Source organism: Chironomus tepperi, unplaced genomic scaffold (assembly GCF_022539635.2).
Source record: "Chironomus tepperi strain 1889 unplaced genomic scaffold, CSIRO-AGI_Ctep_v1 contig_445, whole genome shotgun sequence".
NCBI classification, from domain to species: domain Eukaryota; kingdom Metazoa; phylum Arthropoda; class Insecta; order Diptera; family Chironomidae; genus Chironomus; species Chironomus tepperi.
The window spans coordinates 6,108,666-6,124,330 of NW_027226567.1; the positions used below are offsets into that span (position 1 = coordinate 6,108,666).

The 15,665-nt window shown below is 35.5% G+C and overlaps 1 protein-coding gene across 1 annotated transcript in view; it reads left to right on the plus strand.

The window, feature by feature from the left end:
- The window catches only part of LOC139098236 (zwei Ig domain protein zig-8-like), a 97,772-nt gene that overhangs the window by 56,227 nt on the left and 25,880 nt on the right, over window positions 1-15,665 (plus strand). The window contains exon 3 of the mRNA XM_070650366.1: window positions 857-1,054. Within this exon, the coding sequence (XP_070506467.1) occupies window positions 982-1,054 (73 nt within the window). The 5' untranslated portion in view covers window positions 857-981. The remainder of the gene's footprint in view (window positions 1-856; window positions 1,055-15,665) is intronic.

Here is a 15,665-nt window from a genome sequence, read left to right on the forward strand (position 1 = left end):
AAGTGCACTAAATGGACATGAAAAAATATTATTCTATTAAACTACTTAAAATTGTTATACTTCTTTACGATTATTATGTGATATCGAGAAATATTCTTTAAGAAATTGTTCAAGATTCAAGCGCATTTTTCTTAATAACATAAATACAATAAGTATGAGAATAAATGAGACTGTCTATTGCAGTGGTGGGGAATCTGTGTGACGCGGGACAGATTAGTGGGAAGCTTCGACCGAAGATGAACAGGACACTCTTGCTGTACTTTCTTCGCTGGTCGTACCGTTCAAGTGTGATTCATGGATTCCCTCAGTTGGCACCTGAAGCTGGCTTTATCGCTGGCTACCGCTTGCCAATTATCAATTCCAAGTGTGATAATATCTCTATCGAGAGCACGACAGCACATGAAGCTCAGTTGGCACCTGAAGCTGGCTTTATCGCTGGCTATCGCTTGCCAATTATCAATACCAAGTGTAATACTATCTCAATCGACAGCACATGGCATACGGTTCATGGAATTTGATTGAACAAAAATTGACAGCAAAATAGAGTGCCGCATCACACAGGTTGCCCACCACTGGTCTATCGATTCTTTACTGTAAATAGAAAAATATCATTTCTGTCTCAACAAAATAGAATAGAATTGTACAAGAAAGCACATAGAGCTAAAAAGATCAAGGATAAATAAAATGCAGTAAAAAGAATATCATCACTGAGCCATCCTAAATGATTATGCTCTACTTTTCTCATTTCTTGCCTTTTTTCTTTTTTTTGGTTTCCTTTTCCACATTCAACTTACATTTGTTTTCCTCTTAGCCTCTTATCTCACATATTTTCTTCTTTTTTCTTTTCTCATTCTAGCAAATTTTTCCGTACATCAAGCAGAAGCCTGGAATAATTTTGCTTCATCGACCACCTAGTATCCATCTATTCATTCAATTCCATTCAATCTCTGACCTCGAACCAAAAAAAAAAAAAAGAAAAAAATGAGCTTTCATTCGTTCAATGGATTACGGATGTGGAAATCAGCTATTTTGTTATTTGTTTTTGTTGGTTTAGGTAAGTAAGACATGATGAGATGAGATCTATCTTATGTTTATCTATATTTATGGTGGTATGGTCCAGCCTCTCGCATAACACACACACAATGTATGAAGATGATATATGTTATGTGAGAGGAAATGAGAATGAGGAGGATATAATAAAGGATATGATGATCATGATGATGAGATTTATAGAAATAGAATCATTTTAAATTTTTTTGTTATTTTCAATCAAAATTTATTTATAAATTTCATCTTATTCAATCATGTTTGTTTTGCATACGGCTGTTATTGATGGACTTGATTTAATTTTGTAGGGGAAAAATAGTCCCTTTGATGCCTCGAGATATTTAAATATTGAAAAAAATATTAATTGAAAATATATGTTTAAGGGGTCGTTAGCTAGTGACGGTTGTTGATTCAAATCTATCGATTCCAAAACAGGACAATATTTTAGGTACAACCGTAAACTGCATGCTAACGCATCTGAAACGCAGAAAATGCAGGCCTGGGCTTCTTGAACTTACTCAAATTTTGTGTATTCCCTGCTTACTTCTTACCGTACTTTAGACTGAGTAAACGGTCGGAAATAACATAACGCTTAAGATCACCACCCTTGACATCCCTCCTGTTTTACAATTTTGTTACTTACTTACTAACTTCCTTGGTTGAGGCGCATGTAGGCCCGTTGCCGCACAGAGAGATTCTAAAGCTAGCTCTATCCTTCGAGAACTTCTGTTACTGAGTATAAATTTTAGTTGATAATTTTGTTACAAAGCGGTAAGTGGGAGGAGGGGAGTCTTAAAGCGTTACGTAATTTTCCAAACGTTCCTTAAAAGAGCAAGCTTAGAAGTCGCTTGAAATTAGCTATTTAATTGTCTGATTACTACAAGATTACTAGAACAGGTCCAGGCAACACATATAGAGCTTTTAAGGGTCTGCTACAGAGCTTTCACCATATGGAAGCCACTTCCGCTTACCGTCCGACTGCCATATGTCTGCCATATGACTGCCGAAAATAGGCAACTTCTTTCTTGTGTTAATAAAATAGGTTTAGCAAAGCCTTAAACACTCCGAGGAGGACCTTTCTTCATTTGTGTCACTCGGGCAGAGGATATTGAACATTATCAACAAACAGCCCCTTCCCCAAATTTTTTTTTTTTAAAAACTAATTACTGCATTTAATTATAAATATATTTAACAATAGAAATGATTTTTTGTAATTTTTTCAATTTTAACTTATGCTCCAAGCTTCAATCATTATAATTGATTTTCATTCTTTATTGAAGTTTTTTTTAATCATTTTGATGTCAACAACATTATTTTTTGACATAATGAAAAGGTAAAAAAACTACAAATTACTCTTCATGTGTGCAGTAATTCAGCTTTTGATAAATTTAAGTAATCTTGTTTATTCCACATTTAGTGGCGCATGCAGAACAAAAATTTCAATTGTAAATATTTTGCCTCATTTCGTCAGAGAGAGGATAAAAACCTTCAATTATCTACAACATGCCAATCCTACTCTCTTTACACAAAACCAAAATTGGACATCATAAATGAATAACTCTATGCTGAATATCCTACATGTTTAAGTTAAATACATCAAATTTCAATCCAACCCTCACGGCAAGAATTCTTCTATATTTATTCTAAAAATGTTTATCTAATAAATATGCATCTATATCTGAATTTTCAATTCATGAACCTGATCCCTCACATCACTCAAGTCATTATAGAAATAACAACGTATGGATTAAAAAAGTATGTGGAAATTGGGAATTATATTGTGAATCTATATACTATTTGACACATTGAGCATTGAGGAAATTGATATGCATTCCCGAAATCCCGGTCTCGGATGACTTTTGGGACTTGGAACGGGACTTATCCAGAATCAAGATGGGACTGAGATGAAACTGAATCGGGACTTCTCCAAGACCGAATCGGAACTTATCCGAGATTTTCTGTTCCTGGTTCGAATATCCAGAAAGCAAAGCAATAGGAAAAGGTAGAGTCGTTTGATAATGACGTTTAGCACTTTAAAGTCTTGGCTAATCTTCACTGTTGAGCAGTGGTGAACAAACTTTTATCCTTAGCGGCACATTAAGAGGGAAGTCATGGCCGATACTGGATACTGCATGCGGTTTTTGGCATTTCCAAAGATATTTTAAAGCACATTAGTATTCCGAGGCACACAGTTTGCCCACCACTGCTGGAGACAAACATTTACAGACATCAAGCTTCAAGCGCTTACTTACTTAATTACTTCCTTGGCTGTTCAGATCAATATCCCAGATTCAGATCAAAAATTCAGATTCAGATCAATAATAAACAATATCCTCTTTTGGATGACGCCTGAAACTAGCTCTATTGCTAACTTACCTGCTAATTACCATACCTTCGGTTTTCATACGAAAAAGTCAATTCCAATCGACTTCCAGCTCTATACAAATTACAAATACCAAGAATGAAACTGTGTTGATCAACAGTATCCTTTCAAGAGCTTCATGATCGCCCACATAAGCTTTTACTACCTACAAATTCAGGCTTACCAAAGCCAATACTCAATAATCCACAAAAACAAATTCTGAGAATGAGACTTGCTTGACTTGACTCCATGGCTCCATTGGGAGGTCTTCTTCTTCCTTTTTGTTGTTCGATGTTACGTCACTGTCTACATTTTTTGCTGAATTTGTAAAATAAAAAAACGGAAAGTAAGGAATTCGTAGGAAAATGTTTGGCTTTACATATTGTGCAATGGAAGTTGAGAAATTGAAATTTGATACTTTTATGGCATAGTAACTAGCTTATGGTAGTTCCTGACCAATAATTATAAAATCCCAAAAATCAACCCAAAATGCTCAACATCCTCACATCCTTTCCTAGAAAACCGCTTTAATAGACAATTTCTGACAAGAATCTGAATGAATTTGTGGCTTTCATTTCTTGTTTCACGTTTCATCTTCCCTTAATGCCTTTCTCGGTTGAAATGAAAGCTCAAAGGGAGCACACACGAAAAGAAAAAAAAAAGTGAAATAAGGATGGATAGGTTAGAGTGATGGGAAAAAACTATCATATATCATAGGATTTTTTTTCTTGCTTCCTCTGTCTTATGTCTTATTTGCTGACATGCCAATGGGTACAGTTAATGGCAGAGCATGATGTGAGCTTTGGGTGCTGGAAATATGGTAATATAAATATGTTTTTGGATGTCTTAAAAGGAATTGCCAGAGATGTATGAAGGATTTTTTATGGAAGGAAGCTAATGACAGAAACAGTGTTGCATTTGGTATAGGAAATTGGAATGAGGAAGTCAGTATCAGGCGGCATCTGAGGAAGGCAATGGATCACAAGTGATCTGAATGGCTAGCGAATTAAGTAAGTAAGTATTAAGGATATAAATGAGATTTTTGATGAAACACTAAAATGCTGTGCCACCCATGTTGCTCATCACTGACTTAGTGTCATACTAATGTGCCGCGTCACACAGGATGCCAAACACTGACTTAGTGTCACACTAATGTGCCGTTTCACACAGGTTGTCTACCACTGACCTAATGCCACACTAATGAGCATTATCACGCTAATATGCCGTGACATACTTATGTATCGTGACACACAAATTTCCAATCACTGACTTAGTGTCACACTAATGTACCTTAACACACAGGTTGGCCATTAAAGTGCCGTGTTACTCACGTTGTCCACAACTGAACTAGTGCGACACTAATGGACCGTGTCACACAGGTTATCCACCTCAGTATTCTAGTTCCTCAATATTCTCCATTTTCAAACAATGACTTAATCACATCCCTATAAAATATTTTATCAAATTATTCAATCCTTTACTCAGAAATCTATAAATTCAATATTCTAAAATCACCTAAGAATCATGCAATAAAGGAACAAAAATCGTTTATTGTCATCTATTTTCTGCAAGCCTATCCAAAACATATCTCTTATCAAATTTATTTCCCATTGTCTCATCATAAATCGTTCTTATCTTTTTTCATTTTTGAGACCATTAATATAATTTTTTAGGAAAGGCTTTAGATCAGCAAAAGCTTTTAAATTTATAACTTATAAAATATTCCTTTATTTTCTATCCTTTTTTTGTCTTGCCACAACAAAAAACAGAAAATTTTCCATTCACAATCCACATCAAAGTGCCCAAGCTAAAAAAGAGAGTTTTACACATGATGAATATGAATCCATTTTATATATTTTTTATTGTTTTTGTGCCTTCATATCATCCGTAATAATACTTCATACCTCAAACCGTATATATGCTCTCATTCCTATGAGTTTACTCTTTTCATTCTGTTGCTAATGCTAGTGTGCTGCTGTTGCCAATACTTCACATTCATACCTGAATAATAATAATATAAAGTCTGAAATGAATGAATGGAAATCAGGAATTGAATAGTAAAATATTTTCTCTCATTTCTGCTTTTTCTCCGTTTCGACTGACGTGAAACAAAAGAAAAAATATTTTTTATGACTTTCTAGGAAATTTTCATCAGATTTTACGAGGACTTTTTTTCATTTTGTTTGAAAATATTTTTAATATGAAAGCGCTAAGTGGAAATGCTTTATTCACTTGAGATGTGATGACCGAATTTCAACGAATTCTCAAATTCAAGATCCAGAAGTAAATTGAAATGTTGTCAAGTTTGAGACTAATACAAGGTCATGACTTTAAGTCATCCTTACCCAAACAGCACAACGCATTTGCTAGGGAACCACTAAGTCGTCATATTAAGAGTATGATCCAAAGTTGCCTTGAAGTTGTGGCTAAACTGACAAGTTTTAGTTGCCCACCCCTTGTGAGACTGTAAACAGCACACTTTTTAATATGTCCATCAAGTCCCACAAGTATAAATCCTTTCAATAGACCTACAGTTTATAGTGGAATCAGAACTACTCTTTTGATGACGCTAGAATCAGCTTATTGTCTCTAGCCTACAAAAAGAGGCTGTGAGCCGCGTTTCCACTACATATGATTCGAAAAAGGACAATAGTCAAGTTTTTTTCTACTGAGTCACGAACCCATGACCGCTGGATCGTGTTGCAATAATAATGTATCGAAGTACTAAACCATTCCGCCACCGAGCCACTTCGACTCACTGATTTCAGGAACTCGAACAATTTTCCAAGACTTTTAAACCCAATTTGAAGAAATGAATTAAAACGACAGCTTACTTCTTGGTCGACGCCATTTTCTGTCGATTAAGTCGACGAAGTTTTCAATTTGTTCCCACCAGGTCGATCTCGATGCATTTATGATCACCATGCTTACTAATATCACATTGCATGAATAAACTTTTCTGCCAAAAACGACCAAATTTGCGAATTGGCTGTAACTTTTCTCTAAAGATTCTGGAAAATTCAGTAGAAAGTCCTAAAATTATGACGGTCATACGAGCATTTACAGTCTTTATTTATACTCCTGTGTCTGAATCTTGGTTGCAACATATCAATTTGTAGCGATTGTGCCGAAATTTTTAGATCCTTTAACATCAATAATAAGGTCACTAATTAACAAAAATTCATTCCAAATTCCTACAAAATCATTTCAAGGACATCCACACAACACCAAACCAAACACGTACGAATCTATGTGTATGTAGTTTTTCATTTTATTCCATAATATTTTTTTTTTCTCACTTGAAAGCTATTTCTCGTAAAGCATCTTCAATTTTTATGTTAAATACTTGAAGTGAAAACTCGTTGAGTATGGCAGAAATGTAATTGAAGTTAATAAGCACTGTAAGGAACACCTTTGAAAAAAAAGTATCTTTTTTAAAAATGAAGCTTGCATTCATTTGTGCATGTATATAAAAATTCCAGCTGTAATTTAATGAAACAGAGCAGAATGCTTCCTGCTTTGATGTAAAAATTTTCCAGGAACTTTATGCAGCTGTAAAATAACGTCAAACTAAAGTTCATTCAATTAATATAAACAATGTAGTTCTGTTGGCATCAACGGAAGACACGAATGCTTTTTTTGTATAATTTTCATGTTAATCTATGCCACAAAAGGAATCGATTGTTAGCAATGCAGTTTTATATTTAATTCATTTATTTCCATAGAACATAGAACAAAAGGAAGAAACATTCAAGCATAATCATATATATACAGTCAGTACATATGTTATGCATGCATGCGGAGAAGAAGAACGAAGGAATGAGCGTATATACATAAAAAATTCTCACAATAAATTCTCAATTTTATATCTTTAAACGATTCGAAAGTAAGTGATTTATATTTTAGTGCATCATTTACCGCAAAAGATCAATTTAGGAATTTCATGTTTGGGAAATTACTTTTTTACACATAGTACACATAAAATGTGAGAGATATAAAGGACGGGGGAGGAGATTGAAAGTTATTTTTATGAAGGTTTTCTGGATGGAGAAATTTTTATGGAATTTTTTACTTTTTTTTGTAAAATTCCACAAAGTTGTTCATTTCAAATTGCTGCTATATGCACTGATGGAATGAAGGTGAATGTAGCTGGACTTTAGATATTGGTATGGTCAAAAAAATTTTGCTTCTAATTAAGCATAATTAGGTCAAAATTAATGTCTAGGTAAAGGCAAATGCTGCTATGATACAGCAAGTCACCTTTGCAACAGCATCATTCTGACAATTCTGGCTTTGACTTCAAACCAAAGCCTGAAGTCGACTACAATTTCATATGGAGTCGAGGCAACTTGAGTAGATTTTTCAATATAAAATCCAAAACGACTTCAAGCTCTGCTTGAAACTCAATAAATGAAGCATCACTAACATCGATAGCTCATGCAACACTTCTTGGATACCAAATCAATTGGTTTGAAAAGGTTTAGTTTTAGCTGTAGATCCATCCAACGAAAGATTCCAAACATCTAGCATGTCATATGAATGATATTTGTCCAAAGTGGAAGTAAAGTCTCTGTGTCCGATTGACTAGATGACAGACCTGAACTATGTATGTTAATACTCTCAATTTAGAGGATTCTAAGTTCAATTCCCACTGGATTATTTCTCATTCATCAAATCTGGTGTTGTTGATATAATAGAGACAGTATAACACTTGGTATTGACAATAATTAAAGGACAGCCAATAATATAGCCAGTTTCAGAAGCCAACTGAGAGAGACCGTGGATCACAACTGATCTGTATGGCCAGAGAAGTAAGATTCAAAGCAGATCTGTACGGCCAGAGAAGTAAAAATCAAAGCTGATCTGTATGGCTTATGATCGAATTCAGTAAGATCTAGTCTAGAATCCAGTAGAGTCTTCAGAAGTCTTGATTTGGAGAAAATTTTCGAAACTGAGAACAGGATCGAGATTTTAAGGCAGCATGAGGTTGCCCAGCAAACCTGTATGTCACGCTTGTAGCCATGGTTGCCCACTATCACTCTAAGGAAATTAATCGAAGTCTCGGTTTCGATTAAGACTAAGAAGCCCAAGACCAAGAAAACCAAAAAGTCGTAATCTCGATATCCAACACATATCCCAAATCCAATCCACAACTGTACGTTATTCCAACTCATCCGCCACAATGTGAAAATAAAATGAAAAGGGTAAAATGAGAAAAGTTTTTTTTCGTTTTCTTTATTATTGCTCATCTAAGAATATTTTCTATGCTCATTTCCATTCATTTATGCTGAATGATTATTCTCATCAGATAGAACACATTCTTTTTCATGGCATTTTGATTGTTGGATATAAATAACATGAAAATTATGCATGCGTTATTTGCTAAAAATAAGACGTAAGATAGAAATTTACTTCTTTTTGCGAGAGGAAGTAAGAAGAAGCTTTAATTAATTAGTCGTGTTACATTACCTCAGCAATCATGATGCCATAGAAAATGAGTCTTATTCACCCCGTTAAATTATGTATTTTGCTCTAGGTGCCTTGAGATTGCTCATAAATTTGGATTGTATGGCTTCTGTAGCTTTCAATTCTTTTTTTACTAGGAACGTTCATAATTGAAGTGGAAAAATGGTGTATTTGGTGCCTTTAATGGTTGCCAACTTTATTGTTGTTGCTTGTTTTTGTACACAAAACAAAATAAGTTCAAGGCCTAAAAATATTTTAATAAAATTTCTGAAGAACTTGGGAATGATAATGAAGTACACGTGCTTAGTGATGTGCCACGGCCATGCAGAAAACATAAAATATTTTTTTGGTGGAATTTTAAGCGCTAATTTATCCAAAAATCACGTTTATGAATCCTTAAGGAATAATTCTCTTTTGGGGTCATCCATAAATTAGGTGAAATTGATAAAATAAAGTCAAATCTGAATATCATTGAATACAAAAATTGTGTTTGAGAATCAAAGTGCTACCCTTAATGTTATTGAGGCTTATGGACAGCAGCAGAGAATGGGGTGTGACTTGGGGTCAAGCACCTTAACTCTATGGATATAATTCTTCAATTTCCTTGGATTTTTCAAGACAAAAATACCAAATCAACTCCACCAGTGTTGCACAACCTTTTATTTTTCGCGGCACACATTGGTGACAAGTCTGAACCGCAACTGCACACCATACACGGTTCAAGGCATTTCTCTGGCATGAAAAAAATACCAAATCAACCCTACCAGTGTTGTACAACCTTTTATTTTTCACGGTACACATTGGTGATAAGTCTGGACCTGCACACGACACACAGTTCAAGGCATTTCCCAAAATTTTATATGGAACACTAGAGTGCCGCAGCACACAGGTTGCCCTCCACTGCCCTTAGCATTACTAAACTGAAGCTTTGTCTCTCTTTCATGCTGAGACACACCTCAAAATCCTCCTTTCCCATCCACACCATTCACGAACAGCTTGTTATCACGTAGATCATTCCAGAAGATTCCACATCAACCCACCCTAAAGCAACCCAACTCGATCAATTATTCTATTTACTTTCGTGATAATCTTCAGGTGGGAATAACACGTAAAAAGGCAGAAGTTCTGGTTTCTGCGGCACACAACTGTGAAAACTTTTGTTTTATTTTTCACTCGCTTTTAAATCAGATGAATTACTTCTTACACCATTATATCCAATGGTAACATAAGAAAAACATCTCATAGGATCCACAGCTCAAATAGATCTTAATAAAAGTAGCACAAGACGCTCGAGTAACTTTAAGGGTCAAAACAAAAAAGTTTTGTTCTTAACAATGTTAATTCCATTCATTTCCACTATTTTCATCTTCAATGATAATTGCTGTGTACGTGGTGGAAAAAAAGTCAGGAATTAACATTAATAATAATTCTACTGAAAATAATTCAACTAGGAAAGAAAAAACTTTCAGATGAGAAACTTTTATTGAATAATTCAGAAATTTTGTTAAATAAGAGGACAAAATACCTATTTTATATCAGACTGAGTTAAAGACAGCATCGCTTTTAATCGCTGAAGGGGTGTTATTACTGGCAGGGAGGGGGTTTGCCAGGTGTGTTTCCAGACAGGGAGGAGTTTATCCAGGAATATATCTCTTGAGGGGCTTATCCAGGAGTATAATTCGAGAGAGGGTCATAAAGGGGTGCATCCAGGGGGAAAGTTTTCCAGGGAGAGGATAGAGGCTTATTCATTGAGGAAGTTATCCAGGAACGTATCTACTGAAAAGGGTTATCAAAGGGCGTATTCTGGAGGAGGTGAGAGTATCCATGGGTGTATCCAGGGAGGGATTTGGGTGCCAGCGTTCAAATTCCTGTCTGTCTTAAACAAAATTTTTCAATTTTTTATGGTTTTTGAGACAAAATCCCAACACGCGCATATCATAACACGCAGGATCAGGAATTAGGGAGTCGAAGATCAGCGAAAGGGTTAGGGGTCAGAGACTGGTTGGGAGTTAAACTCCCATTTTTTAGACAAAATTCTTCAATTTTTTATGGTTATTGAGACAAAGTCCTACACGCGCGTATCCAGGGAGAGGAGAGAGGGAGAAGATAGGTCAATGAATCAAGGTTTCAAGGATCAGCGAGGATGTCAGAGGTCAGAGAGAGGGTTAGTAGTCAATCTTCCACTTTTTAGATAAAATTCTTCAAATATTTAATGTTTTCTATTGACAAAAATGGCAAATTTCCTCCATAGTCCCTTCCCTCTCTACCCTAAATCCTCTCCCTAACATTCGTTCCCAAATTCACCCCAGCCACGCAATCCCCTTCCTCATTTTATCAAAAAGTTTTTGACAACCCCACTAAATCGTACTTTATTACCTCCGGGTAAAAATATTTTTCCCAAAAAAATCATTTATTATTAAAATTTTCCAAATCTACTTCCGATCTGCTGCAAATAATTCTCAGAAAAACAAAAAACTTTTCGATTTCAAAATATTTCATTTATTTTTTTTTTTTTGTTCCTCATCATTCAAACTTTATCAATTTTATCTACCCCTCTTAAATGGCTTAGAGCAAGTGTTGTTCTAATAAAACTGTTCAAAGAACACCAAAATATCAGCGAGAAGGTGAATGAGGATAGACGGTAAATGAATATCTATATACGGATAGAAATCAATCGAAATTGAGCGAATTGTTCAATTTATTTTCTTTCAATCCAATTTGCTAAAGAATTGAAATGAAATGAAAATAATGGAGAGTAGCTTGTATGGATTGATGGGGTTTTGGTTTTCAAATTATAAACAATAGTAAGGCAGAGAGATGGACTGGCTGGACTTGCTGATTTCACTTTGATCGACCAAAAAACTCTTGGAAGGAAGCTGTCGTAAGAGACAGTATTGTACTTGGTATGGTAACGGGCAGACGGAAGCCAGTGATAGAGTCAGCTTTAGACGCGATCCGAGAGAGACTTACTTATTTATTTACTGGAACCATGCTTCGTCTTGGAGCCTGGGTTTTTATTTCCATCTGACTCTGTTACTGCCTGAGATCCGAGAGAGACGGTGGATTATATTTGATCTGTCCGGCAAGCGAACAACAACAACAGCTGACTGGTTAGCTAAGGCACTAGATCGAACTAGACATCATGAAGCATTAGCTCCATACCATCGAATTAATTACCCCTCAAGACACTTTATATCCATATTCATCTTACTTACTTACTTACTCACTGGAACTTGGAGCATAGGTTGCTAGAAATTGCTTTTCATCTGACTCAATTGCTGGCCGAATCACAAAGCTTGTACATATTCTCAGTTTTGACATCTAACTGGCAATCCTTCATTACCGTTCTACGGCATGTTGCTATTTCATATTTACATTCATCCATTAACAACTAAATCTCTAACTTGTCTCTAGCCACATTCCCAAGTAATTTACTAAATCTCCTGAACAATCATAGGTCAACTTCCTCTGCCTCCCAGTAAGTGATTTCTCATTTCACTTATTTAGTTACAAGGTCCAGGTCAAGAAGAACATTTGACCTTCGTCCAATTTATCAACATTTAAGGAGAGTGCTTGACTCATAAAGTCTGAATATCCAGTCCGACTAAATCCATCAATCCAGATGAACGAGCTGAGAAAAGAATAAAAGTTTATCATTTTCATTTCATCAACGAGAGAGAGATCGAGTTCAGGCTTAACATACATAGGAGGGATAAGGAAAGTAGAAGAAAAATAACATCATGATTAAGAAGAAGAAGGCATAAAGAGTATTATGTGTTTTTAAGATATTTTTATGAGGCTGTTGTGTATTTTCATCGTTAGTCTAAATGCCTTCGGGAGTGCTTTTCCTTCTTTCTTTCGTTGTTCTATACAATTAATTATAGCTTCAAATTAATTGTTCGCCTTCAACTTTTTCCTTTTCCTTTCTCTCTCTGCCTTGTTTTCACCTCACATTTCTCTTGTTTCTTGTTTGTTTCCCAGCAACAATAACTACTTCATTTACTCAACTTACCAGCCTTCTGGCTACTATATACCATAACGTTCTAGTCCATATATTTTCGTTTTCTCTTCCCATTTCTCCATCGCCAACCTTCTTATTATTCTGTTTCTGATTGTACACATTTGCTTTTGTCTTTTATCGATGCATTGTTATCAGGAAGTGAGTTGCCGATTGTTTCTTCATTTTGGGTTCTCCTCTTGCTAACTGAATTGTTGAGTGGCATTTTTACTTCTTGGTTTATCAATAAAAAGGCAGGCAGCACACTCAAGTCTAATTGGCAACACGTTTTTCCTTTTAATGGATTATGATTGAAGGTCATAATTTATAACGCAGCTATCAACGTTAGGGAGGATTTATGGCTTATTTTTTGAGACAAGCGATCGGCAATTGAATTTTAATGAGGCGTATATATTTAGGAATAAATGTCGAGAATGACTTAATTTAGATCAATTTATCAGAAGATTCGTTGAGTTCTTTGGAACGAGGAAAATTGAGAATTTTAGGGAATTTTGTAGAATTGGGAATTGAACTGATGTCTTAGACAGAAAATAAGTCATGATCCTGTAGTGAATTTAGTAATTTTGAGCACATTTTGAACAGATTTATCTGGTATAAGATTGCAAATTTGACATAATTTTTGGTATTAATCCGAATGACACTAGAGTCCATTTGGAAACTACTCGGAGTTCATAATCTATTAGGCCTTCGTATGAACATTATTTGGATTCATTCCTACTTTGTGTTGCTGGTTTGAGCCGATTTCAAACCAGATTAATGACTAGTGTTGCTAATGGACTTACAAGCTTTGTGATGTGGCCAGTAACAGAGTCAGATGGAAGGCCTTTTGTAATAACCTAGGCTCCAAGTCAGAGAATGATTCCAGTAAGTAAGTAAGGTGTTAATGGACTACTGTATTCGTATCCATCAAGCTCTTTTGTACTTTGTGAAAGTTCAATAGTTGATTTGCTACGTTCATAAGGTGCCCAGGGTGCGTCAGTGTAAGCAAGAATCAAAGTTATGAAGCCTCAACTGCTCTTTTTTGCTTTTTTTACAACTCTGTACGGTTGCATGGCCAATGGTAAGGATGCCCCAGTGTTAACCGAGTTGGTGTAACTAGAAACATTGAAAAAACACTCAAATTTGACAAGATTTTCCCTGGGATCGAACCCGGGTCGTTAGGATCGGTATGATGATGCTCTAACCACTTGACTATTGTCGCTATACAGCTATAAAGCACTCGACTAGAGTTTTCCTGGGATAGAACCCGGGTCGCTTAAGTTGGTAGGCCGACACTCAAATTACTACGTCACTTTTGCTTTTTTGCTAGCTCCTCAATTATGCAGGATAAGATTGAAATTGTAAATTAGCATCTGTTATGCACTAGAATTACTTTATTTTGTGTGATGTCATCCAGATATGTCCTAGTCATTAAGATTACGATCAAATTCAATGAAGATTGCAAAATGTTTATTTAAACTGTTGCCATCAACTGGCACGCTTGCGAATTACTATTCTAAATAGCTTGCATTCTTATAATCCCGCAAAAAAGGCGCCTTCATCTCCATTCAAACAAAACTAGCATGAAATATGAACCGACAGAGAATTGTACGCAATTTAACGTTAAGAAAAACTTTTTCTATTTTATAAATACACGAGAAGAAGGCAAGCAACAAAAAAAAAAACAGTACAAAACTATTCTCATGCAGAGAGAAGCCAAAAGCACAAGAGAGACTTAATAGTATTATGAAAAAAAAAACTTTCATTCTTCCTTACTCACTTTGATTCCTTTTTTTCTGTTTTAATTAAAAATCATAATTTTCTGCACGATAACTCGACGTGGTGCGAACATAACGAGCATAATGGGTTGCTCACTCTCAGCTTTTATGTGCATTTATTTTCTGTTATTTCTTATAGCTTGATATAGATTGTTAAAAATAATAAAAAATTGCTGTTATTTCAAATAAAACTAAATATGTTCAAGTGGAAACGAGAAGTATAAAAAAGTTCAGCTATGCCAACGAAAAAAAAAAGGCAATGAATTTCATGATTATTTACTGCTCTAATAAAATTAAGTAATCTCGAATAGCGGATGAACATTACTCTTACCACACATGACTGATGTGAAAGTCAAGATTAAGTTAGTAAATTAAAAGTTTTTGCCGCCAATTTACGGGGTGGTGGAGCTGTCTTGAAAACTTTATCGTGCTTGAAAAGTTTTAGGTAGTAGAGTTGTGGCTGTAGTGGCTTTCAGAAAGGGAATTTCAATAGTTCAGAGTTGATGTTAATACCAGGAAGGCACATGGATAATGAAGAGTGATAAACCCAACTTTAGCCTGAAGGCAGATTCGGAGAAATTCGGTTGCAGACCACAGTTGAGCCTTTTCTACGTCGTGTACTTTTTAAGATAGTCACTAGACAAGCTCGATGTCGAATCGAATATCCCATGAAGTCGAATCAACTTAAATCCACTTTTCCATACAAAACCTGAGTCGACTTCAAGCTCTGGTCACAAACAAAAGTCATTCAAAGCAGTGGTTAAACATCTACAGCTTATAGTGAGATTCCCAACCACCCATTTGATATCTCTGCATGTGATTTCAAAAAGGACATACATAATTTCCCATGCTGACTTTCGGAGACAAGATCTCTGAGCCCCCTAAATGATAAGAAGACTTCTTTTAGGTACTTACTTAATAACTTCGCTGGCCATAAAGATCAACTGTGATCCGTGCCCTCTCTTAGATTGCGTCTGGAGCTGGCTCTACCGCTGGCAACCGCTTGCCAATTAGC